This window comes from Drosophila hydei, unplaced genomic scaffold (assembly GCF_003285905.1).
Source record: "Drosophila hydei strain 15085-1641.00,03,60 unplaced genomic scaffold, DhydRS2 tig00000232-arrow-arrow-pilon, whole genome shotgun sequence".
NCBI classification, from domain to species: domain Eukaryota; kingdom Metazoa; phylum Arthropoda; class Insecta; order Diptera; family Drosophilidae; genus Drosophila; species Drosophila hydei.
Window position 1 is genome coordinate 632,435 of NW_022045690.1, and position 11,116 is coordinate 643,550.

The following is an 11,116-nucleotide window of genomic DNA, read 5'->3' on the forward strand; positions in this document are numbered from 1 at the left end:
TGTCAATAATGAGATCTGACTATTGTGAGTGGGCGAGGAGGCCAGTTAATTATTGTCTCGACAACAGTCAAAGGCACCGGCCGTTACGCCTGTTGTAGGCGTGGTCATAGACACATGAGTTCTTAAATCAAGACAGGTATTTCACAAAATAAATATATTCTTGTACACTGTATGTAAATTCAATTTATATAATAATGCAATGGCTGACGTAGGCAGCTTTCAAATTTCCCTAAATCGAAAAAAGCCCAAATCAATTGAAAATTTCTTGAAGTATTCAAGTCACCCTGTTGCTAGGTATGGCATCAACCAATTTTGTTATCGATACTTTTTACGTTAAGTTCAATTAAAATCAAGCTTACGCACACATATGCAACACGTGAATGTAAATTCTGCAAAAGATCAGTCTGATCATTGGAATGACTTCCTATGAAGCTATGTGTGCCTATCTATCCCAGCTGTGGTATACTAGGGGAATGACTCAAATGTTATCTCTGCGCTCGATTAACCATTCACAAAAAGCGCAAGTCTTCCGAGAACTACGCAACATTATCGCTGATAAGGCCCAATCACAATCGCCGGCTCAGCAACAATGTTGCTGTAATGAGCGGGGCAACTGAACCATGCCGTAATAATTGCACTGCTTACATATACACATACATATATATGTATGTATGTTCGACGCAAAAATAAAATGTTTGTTAATCATGAAATCGTTAGTAATAAGCACTTTTCATTGGCTAATTGGATGAGATTTATGTGTGTTAATCGACTATGATTATTGAGCTTAGCTTGTTTTTGTAAGCCTAAAAAGCTCTACTTATTAGATGAAAAAAAAAAACAAATACACAAAGAAAAAATTTGGTTGTATTCCAAATAAGAATTAAAATCATGAAAAAAAAATTTAATATTAGGGAAAATATGTTTAAGTCGTATTAATATAAAACTTACAATCTATCTTTTTGGATTTTTTTTAAATATCTAATTTGTTTTCAGTGTATCTTGTTAATCTCTAAATCGGAGTATTATTATATCTCTTAAAGCTAGATCTTTTTTTTCAGTGTACTAATTTCTAATATGTTAAGACCTAACACATTTTTAAATTAAAATTTTTAGCATTGCTCAACACATTTTCAATGTTCAATAAAAAAAAGCGAAAAGCTTTTAGCAATCTCTTATTTAATTTTGGTTAAGTTTCAGTCAAATCATTAAGTATTTTAGTTATTTTGACCTTGGCAAAAACTGCACTAGCATTCCGCACTGCGCGGTTGGAGAGCGATTGATAAGCGGCTGCTGTTTAAATTCATTTGCGGGTCTTGTTATGCGATCTTAAGTGTGACAATTAATAAGCAATTATCATTTAAATGCGAGCAACATGTAGAGCCGATAACCTTTTTATGCCGATGTGAGGCCAAGCGAATCTCAAAGCGGTTAAGCAACTATGTATAAATTGGACAAAGTAAAACTTGAGTAAAACTCGTAAATACATGCATGCATACAAACATATGTCTCTACGCGTATGTGTGTAAGCAAAAGCTCATAAAAATTCCCAAAGGCGAAAGTTGGGAACAAAGCACAACAAAAAGAGGCTCTATTTACTATCGATATAGTTATGACACTTGATAGGAGTGCGCCTTAGGCACGAACATTAAACTAACAAGTGTCATAACCTATAGAAGAACCGACAGCTGCAGCGCACACACACATAGATGCACGTATAAGCCTATCCAGATACATACACGTTTCGAAGCTTTTGAGGAAGCTGCTTGAAAGCTGCCTTCGATAGACAGTCATTATAAACCTGCAACCAACTGTTGACGCAGCGCTTGAGGGTCGGAATAAAACTTGCTTTTTACCATGAATCTGGAGCAGCGCACTTATTTGCTGGTGACAGGCGCCTCGCGTGGCATTGGTCGCGAGGTTGCCCAGCAGTTGGCGCGCCAATTAAAGGCAACGGGATCGATGGTCGTATTGCTTGGTCGCAACGAACCCTTGTTGCAGGAGACCAAATCAACCATACTGGCTGATCGACCAGAGGTGGTCGTGCACACATATACACTGGAGCTAGCCACAGCCGATGGCGCAGACTTTGCGCGCATTCTGGGCGAGACGCTGGAGGGCAAAGATTGCAAGGAGTTTGAGCGTGCCATTGTGGTGCACAATGCGGGCACATTGGGCGACACGTCGCAGCATGCCCGAGAGATGGGCGACACCAAGGTACTGGAGCAGTATTATCACATCAATTTGTTCTCGACTCTGGCATTGAACGCTGAATTTATGCGCATCTTTGCCGCCATTCCCAAATTGGTGGTGAATCTCAGTACATTGGCAGCTCTGGAGCCATTCCCCTCAATGGCATACTATTGTACGGTTAAGGCCGCACGTGAGATGTACTTCCGTGTGCTGGCACTGGAGGAGTCCTCGGCCAAGACTTTGGTGCTCAACTATGCGCCCGGCGTCATCGATACCCAGATGACCCTTCAGGTGCAAAGGGAGTCGCATGATCCGGGCTTGGCGGCCGCATTCAAGGAACAGCGCGAATCTAAGACAATGCTAACACCACAGCAAACAGTGCTCAAATTCGTGCAGGTGCTGCAGTCAAAGAAGTTTAAGTCGGGGGATCATGTGGACTACCGGGATTAGGAGGACAAATATCTAAACACATACATATATAAATATAAATATAATACCAATATAAATATAAATACAAATGCATGTTAATCTGGTTCATTGAAATTATATTACGCTATGTCAACTAAATACCAATAAAAAAAGCTCGTTAATGAAACAATTCGAATAATTCAAAAGAAATCTGCTGCAGCGCTGCGTCTTTTCGCTGGAATTTTGAGCAGGTCATCTGTGAGAGTGGAGCCCGTATCTATGGGCGTGGGAGCGTTGCTGGGCGTACCCTTGCCAGGAATATGTTTGCTGTTAGTCATTGGTGGCATTGTGCGCACCACACTGGGCGCCTTGCGCTTGCGCGTCGCTGGCGAAGGCGTCAGCAGCGGAGTGTGATTGCGTAGCCCCAGCTTGCCAGTGGCAAGGCGTCGAGCGGCTGGCGACATGCTCGCTAAACGCTCTATGCTGGAGCGTACGAAAGGTGATCCGATGTTGCGACGAGCTGTGTTGAGAGCCTGCTGCTTCTGGTTGCGCATCTTTTCGCTAACCTTTTCGGCGAGCGCAATGGCAATGTTCTCCCTGCGTGAGTTCTCATTGATGTGAAACGAGGGTCCAGGCATGTTGCGCAGCGGCGTGTCGCCGCCATCGAGACGAAAGGGCGTGCCATCAATCTCGCCCCAGGTCATGATCGGAGAGAACGCTTTGCCGGGTCGTGGCGACGGTGAACGCAACAAATCAAATCCCCGAATTCGAGGCGTGCTTGTGCTGGCCTCTTCGCCAGTTGCGTTCCGGTTGGCATTGGCGTCTGGATGGCTGGCTTGCGTCTCCGTATCGCACGTTGTTGGCAGTCTTGTAGCATCGTGTCGAATAGTGGGTTTGCGTTCTTGGTGCTTAACATTTTCTTGCTCGGACATTTCGACGCCATCCGGCACGTACATAACAGAGTTCTTATTGGTGTACTTCCAGGTCTCAATTTTGCGCAGTGGATCGGGTGTATCGAATTGCTGCTCAAGGCTGGGCAGCAGTAACGCTCGCTGCAGCTGCTCAGTGGACAGCTGCTCATGATTGTAGAGAACTGCATACTTCTGGCGCAGTTTCATCTCGGCTGTCTCGATGATTTCCTGAAAGCTTTGATTGTCCTCGCTTGTGTAGTTATGTAGAAAGCTGTCCAGCGACATTTTACGCCCAATGGCATCCTGGCAGCCACCTTCAGCACTGTTTTTACTGGCACTGCTCTTTTGGCTGCTGGCGGTGGAGTGCGGTGTGTTTGGAAGCGGAGTTGAACCTGCGTTAGCTGTACTCAATGGCGTCTCAAATGTTGCTGGTGACATCGCTGCAATGCAGTAAAGTAATTTGTTAACGAACTTCTTCGCCAAAAATCGTAACAACTTACCATTGTTGCGGCTATTGCGTCTGTTACCAGTGCCGGAGGCACGACCCAAACTGTAACGCGCACGTATTTCAGCCATTTGCAGGAAATCGCGACGCGACTCTGCATCGAGGTAGTCGTTTTGTGCTCGCAGCCGTTCCAAGTCAGGGAAGAAATCACGCTGTATAATCTTGGACATCTCCTCAATGTAGCGCTCCTCCGTCAGGATCTTTGGCTTATGTTTGCGTCCGTCCCCACTGCTTGGCAATGGCATTTTAAATTGCGCTAGTTCACGGTCCTGCACTTTGGCAACTTCCATGGCCCGACTGCCAGGAGTGTTGGGTGTTTTCGGTGTATCAGTCATTGTACCGAACACAGTACACAATATTGTTAGTACACGGCTTTAATTAAAAAAGGAAGCACGTATTAAACAAACTAACTAAAGCTGCCAAATTAGAAATGGTTTCATCGAGTATATCGATGGTTTTCCATTTTGCCTGCAAACGATGTATCGATTGAATACTTTGTTAAATTTCCAAAATTTAAATATGGTAAGGACTTAAAGGCTTCCAAAATATACAGCTTAGCAAACTACTTTTTTAAGACTTAAGCTAAGTTTTGTGTTTGTCAATTAAGTCGTATTATAAATTACGACGGTACATTCCATACTATCGATATTTAATTATCGATGTTTTGTCAGCGGAAAAACATCTGTTTGATAACAACCAGAGGGTTGCCATACTGCTGCAAAACTATCGCACCTTCTTTTTAAATATCGATACCCATGTAAAATATTATGGGCATTCCCTCTATCATATACGTTTTAGTAACGTTTTTTTTATATTTAAAATTGTTGAAAATATGTAACTAATCATAGCAACACAGAAATTATAATAGCCTAGTAGGAATCAGTTTGCATTGCAAATTTACAATTCAATCTCCTACTCAATAGAGCAGTATCAATATAAGAAAACGGAAAATATCAAGACAGCTACACTATGGAGTACCTTGACGATATTCTTATTATGTTTCTATTTGTTGCAATTTTCATTCCGGCCATATTGATTGTCGCTATGTCGCTGTACCGTTTCAAAGGATATATGGCTTACAAAATGCTAGAATGGGACTTTCGCCGTCTACCATACACTACCACTTGCACAATCTGCTTGGAAACCACCAAGGATGGCGGCTTGTCTGCTGTCTATCGACTGCCATGCAGTCACTGGTTCCACAAGATTTGCTTGCGCAAGTGGCTCGAACGTAACAATAACTGCCCCAACTGTCGTCATGTCGTCAACTTTTGGAATGGCGAGAGGCTGTCTCCGATCGCACGCATGATTGCTGATTTCAATGATGACTTCGATGACGAGGAACTACGACCAAGACCAAGGCTAAGATCAAGATACACTCCAACTAATTTCCAGGTGGCTTCGTGGCCCAATTTGCGTCTACAGGGTGTGCAGCGTTTGGATTACGATTAAGCTTAGCTACCAATTAACACCTCTTACAAGTTCAGACTGACAGTTTGATGGGGATGGAACTGTTGAGGCTGTTCCCGTTGAGACTTTTGCGATTCGTATATTTTTGTTAAACTCCAATTTTACTTCGTATTCGTTTTAAATAAAAACTTTGTTAACGCTTCGCAAGGCCAGCAGCAAATTAAACTTTTCTTAATGCCTGTAAAACGGCAAAATTTAGTCCTTGAAACTGATTTTATATGTTTCAGTTGCAGACTGATTTGATGTAATCTGATGTAAGCTAAGTTGATGTAAGTTGATGCAGGCTAAATAGATGTAGGCTGATTGATCTGTTGTCTATCTATTTTAGACTGATTTAATGTACGTCTGAATCGATGTAAGCTGATTTGATGTAGACTGATTTGATGTAATCCGATGTAATCATATCTGATGTAAATGGAGACTGATTGATGTAAATCTCAATCGATGTAAGCTGATTTGACGTAGAGTAATTTGATGTAATCCGATGTAATCATACCTGATGTAAGTGGAGTTATTTTAGCCTGATTTGATGTACTCTGATGCAAGCTGATCCGATCTAGACTTATTTGATGTCACCTAATGTAATCGGATGTAAGCTGATCTGATCTCAGTCTAAATTGATGCCTATAAGGGTCACATTATACATCAGGAATTGATGTATGTCTTGTGAATGAGCTTAACTGTTACTTAGCTAAGCAAATATTTATTCTTAAGCTTACTCATCAGAATCAGAATCAGAATTAAGAACTACATACATATATATTTTCAAGCAAATGTCTTACGAAGGCTTGATTATATGATTAGCTGTGGTCTGAAGTAGATCCACAGCTCTCTAATAGCTCTCGATCATCAGCTGTAGCTATCTACATGGTTTTAGTTAGCTTCAGCTCATCTGCATAAACTCTGGCTATAGTATCTGGCTAGCTGCTACAGCATCTCCAACTCAGCTCCTTCTGCTTTGCCTGTTGGTATCTGCATTATAATTTATATAATGCTTAACTTGTGTTTTCGATTTGCTCGATCTTTTCACAATAAGAATGGCAATAATTCCACTGAAAATGACTCAATTTTCCAATGGAAAATGCCATCGACATCAACATGCCATTATCATTATCAAACAAATGCTGCAGCAGACATAGAGGATGCTGCTGCTGCTGCTGCTGCTGCTGCTCCCCTTTTGCAGTTTGTCGGCATGGCCAACAAATCTGTTAACAGTTGGCAATAATTGTGCAGCAGAAGAAAACATCGTGTCATAATTTCACTGGCTGCTTTGTCCCTTTTCGGCAGGCAGCATAATGCTCTAGATGCTCTATGGATGTATGTACGTATGCATGGCATGGTATGTACGTATGTATGCTAGCTATTTTTGGGCCTTTGCCTTTTATTGTTGCAGCGGCAGAGGCGTTGTCATCGATCGCATTAATTTTGGTAAGTGCGCGCCGGCAGGATGGCAGCTTGGGCAACGGGCCTAAGAAGCTGAGGAGACACTTTTCAACACGCTGTGGCAAGCCGATTTTTATGGCACGACATTTCCGAGCAACATTTGCTTGAATTACTCGCTCAATTTCCGTTGAATCAACGAGCGACGCTCAAAGCAACTGCCACTGCAACGACTGCGACTGCGGCTGCAGCATGCCACGTTAATTGATGGCCCGTTGCAATATTGTGTAATATTAATTAGCTCGCCGCGACAGCCATCAAAATATAATTTGCAAATACATATTTGCCCACCAGCCGCTCGCAGTCGATGCACTTTTCGCTTTTATTTCATCATTTTCACGGCTCATAAACGCAACAACTACTTTGTTGCCAGTCAGCTTTGTTCTACTGCCAGCGCCCGTTCTCCATCTGGCTGCTCGCCCCTCCCCAGCTCCTCCCGTTGAGCTGTGTTTTCCTTTTTTTTTATTACACTCGAATCGTCGTCGTCGCCTCTCTGCGGGCACGTGCGTCTGGCATGGCAGTCGAGCCGCCTGGAGCAGGGGCTTGTCATGTGGGCATGCTGCACAGATTTGTTTGTGGGCGTGTCAGCAATATGTCAATATCCACTCGAGAGTCGCGCATGCGTGCGCCCCAAATGCCCGGAAAAGGTAGCCACAAAAAAAGGATTGCAGCACTTCATATAAATCTATATATATATATATATATATATATATATATATATGTATATATATGTATATATATATATATGTATATACAACTTAGTTCAAGCGACTAGAGCATACCCTGCTCAATCGTAGGGGAAAATCTTCTACTGAGCCCTGCCTAACAATAATTGTTACTGATAGTAAATTTGATATTATTTAGCTGCAGAAAAAAATAAAATAATAAAAAAAAACTTCTTTAATGCAATTTGCTTAATATGAAAATTAATATAAAATTTTTTTTTTTGGTGTTAACTACTCATATATAGCTAGACCTTTATATAAAGAATTTATTTCTAGATTTTTAAGACGTTAAAAAAGACAGCTAAGCATGTCGCGATTCCAAAATATTTAAATAATTTTTGGTAAATCTGTAGTTAGAGTCTGCAGTAAGTTCAGACATTTTGGAGCTCTAAACATCAAAATATAATGTTTTTTTGACAATCTGTAGAGAAGCTTTAGAGCACTGAAAGATTTAGCATGTCTTCAATAGGCGTAAATATATCTACTATATATATCATATTTATATATCTACTATAACTATGCCAAATCTCAAGTTGCTGTTAAGCCAGATAAAGCATTTCCCGCTTAGTCACGCCTTCTAACACTTTATAGGAAAAGAGACATAAACCAATACACTCCTTTGACTCAGTGAACGGGTATAAGTAAAGTTTTGGCTATATATCTAACAGCTTCTCTATAAGAATACACAATCATTGAAATAGCTTAATGAAATCAAGTCTTGAGTCTTAACGAAAACCCAAGTCAAAGGCAACTCAACTCGAACCCTGAACCCACTTGTGCCAAGGTTAGCTGGCTTCAAGTCAGGTCTTTGCGTAAACTGGAGCACATCTGCTGCAGAGTATTTAGGATCAGATAGAAGCGAGGAGACATGAGCAACGTGGAATACCAAACAGACGCGAGGCGCGCATAAACAAAGGTTCAAGTGTCAATGGAAAAGCGGCGGGAAAAAAAATTAAAGCAAAATATAAACACGGTTTCACTTTCAAAGCGATTAGCTATGGACGCGCCTTGAACTTGTGCGGAAAATGTAGCAACAACAACGGCAGCAACAGCAACAACAACAACAACAACAACGGCAGCAGCAACGTTTGCTCATAGCAACAGAGCAAAGTTGATAAGAATAACAGACACAGTCGCAGTCGCAGTCGCAGTCGCAGTTGCAGTTGCAGTTGTTGTTATTGTTGCAGTTGCTGTTGTTGTTGCCACTTGAAAACCTTGCAGCCATTTGACACCAACAGACGAGCGAGCGTACGAACGAACGCAAATATCGATCGACCAGGCGACACACCGCACACCTACAACAGTGTCACACACACTCAGACACACACACACACCCACACACATGTGTGTGTTGTTGTGCGACCTACCGCAGTGCACGTCGGCCATAAATATTCAAATATTGAATGCCGATATTCATTTTACAGTGGCATCCCGAAGTCATCTTTCAAAGGGTCTGGGCAGAGCCAGCTTAAGTGCCTGGCGTCTGTCCACTCCATTATCATCATCATCGTCGTCATATCGGACTTGGCCTTGCAATCCTAGGCCAATACATGATACAGCTGACTTCAACGTCATGCGCTGATAAGGCTTATCAACCATTCGTAAAAAGTAAAGTAAAGACGACCGCCCGCCCGCCCGCCTTGATTAGCAGCTTTACCGCCGACTGAAGCCACATGGTTGAGGCAGCGCTAAGCTTAGGCCATGTATAGAGCATATAGTCTTATCTGAGCTGATATATATATACAACTTTCTCATGCAGTTCGATGTGGAAATCGGTGTCCCGTTGCGTCACATTTGCCGTCATGAATCACATTCCACAGCTCTCTAATTACTCATCAGGTGATGCATACGGGCAGGTGCCCACAACAGAGTAGTCCACTCACAAGCACAATGAGGAAATCAAGAAGAGGAAAAACATTTTAACCACAATTTCATGACTGATCTTAAGACATTTTACTGACTCTTTAAAAGTTGCTAAAAGTTTCTTTTATCTATTTATGACTACATAAGATAAGACACATACATATATGTATATATTTATGTTATATTTATATTAATTAATATTATTTGCTTTAACTAAATTTCTGTTTATTTTTCACCTCTTAACTTGTTGCTAACTTTAAGCTATTATGTATATATATATTACAATTATGTAATCATATTTTTGATAAGCTCTGCATTGCTTCTATAACGTTTCTATTAGCGACACGTCGCACGCTTCAGGGCCTGCGTTAATGTTGTATATTTTCTATATAATTCGACTATAAATTCTACAATTTTTTTTCTCTGCTACTCTATTTTACTCTTTTTAACATAAATTAAATTTCGGCTCTGTATTAATTCATTAAATATTTTTAAACAATTTAAAAAAAGGCTTTCAAAAAAACCTAGCAATAATAATATATATTTTAAAAATTTTTTAATATATATATTTTTTCAAATTTTTTTAATATATAGTTTTTAATATATTTGGCAGAAGCTTTATCTCAAATGATTGATAACTTGTTGCAAATGGCTTGAAATCAATTGAGATCGATAGCAAACTTGAATTAGCATAAGCAACAAACGATATACAGATTTAAAAAAATTATGATAAATTTTAATAAATTTCATGCCTCATTCATACATAGAATTTCAGAGCTTAGCAAATAGCAGCTTGAAAGACTCAGTTGTTGTGTGGACTAGAGTCGAGTCCATGTTCTAGATGCAGTTGTTATACGTAATACCCTCAGCTCTAGTCCACACGTTTCAGTTGCTATACTGCCCCTCAGCGATACATCTGCTTTAATCAGCCTCTGCTGCTTCTTCTTCTTTTTGTTTTTTTTGTGTTATTGTTTTTTTTTGCTTTTATGAATTTTTATGCAAGTGTTGAGAAATTAATGTGCTCGCAGTTCGAGTTCGTGTCTCAACTGAATGCCCAAATGCATGCCAATTTGCTTTTATTTATGGAGCCAACAACAACAGCCGCAGCAGCAGCAGCAGCGAATGGCGGTATTAAATTTTAGACGCTGCGAAAAACTTGGATAAACGGACCCCGTGTGAGTATGACGTACGTGTGACAGCTCTTTGATGATCATCCATTCGAAATTGCCCGGAACATTTAGGATGTTTGACACGGCCAAAGTTCAATAGCGCTAAATAATCAATCTCCCGTTACCAGGTTGCTACCCACAGACTATACGTCACTTTTTAGCTATTTCTATATATATATACATATATCCAATTCTGTTTTTTTATGGCTTTGCATTGTGACTAATGAATGTCGCGTTTTGACGTCTTGTCACTTGGTAGATTTTGTCTGTTTGCTTGCTAGACGCAGCTATGACAACGTGTGAAATCGCATAGATGAACGAGGCGTAGTTCTAATCTCAGTTTATATAGGTAACACACCTACATATACACACATATATATGTGTATTTGTATCTGCATCTGTAGTCCGACATACAAACGTCACATATTGTGCCGT

At 40.8% G+C, this 11,116-nt stretch overlaps 2 protein-coding genes across 2 annotated transcripts; one reads left to right on the top strand and one right to left on the bottom strand.

The window, feature by feature from the left end:
- Positions 1–1,607: 1,607 nt before the first annotated feature.
- Positions 1,608–2,706, top strand: LOC111600190 (sepiapterin reductase). The gene has a single exon (XM_023316199.2). It carries the CDS (start codon positions 1,855–1,857, stop codon positions 2,638–2,640), a length of 786 nt encoding a protein of 261 aa, XP_023171967.2. The 5' UTR covers positions 1,608–1,854; the 3' UTR covers positions 2,641–2,706.
- A 75-nt stretch (positions 2,707–2,781) lies between these two features.
- LOC111600188 (splicing factor ESS-2 homolog) lies at positions 2,782–4,478 on the bottom strand. Its single transcript, XM_023316196.2, has 2 exons — positions 4,010–4,478; positions 2,782–3,949 (listed from the first exon to the last, which is right to left on the bottom strand). Exons 1-2 carry the CDS (start codon positions 4,347–4,349, stop codon positions 2,799–2,801), a joined length of 1,491 nt encoding a protein of 496 aa, XP_023171964.2. The 5' UTR covers positions 4,350–4,478; the 3' UTR covers positions 2,782–2,798.
- Between the last annotated feature and the right edge of the window lie 6,638 nt (positions 4,479–11,116).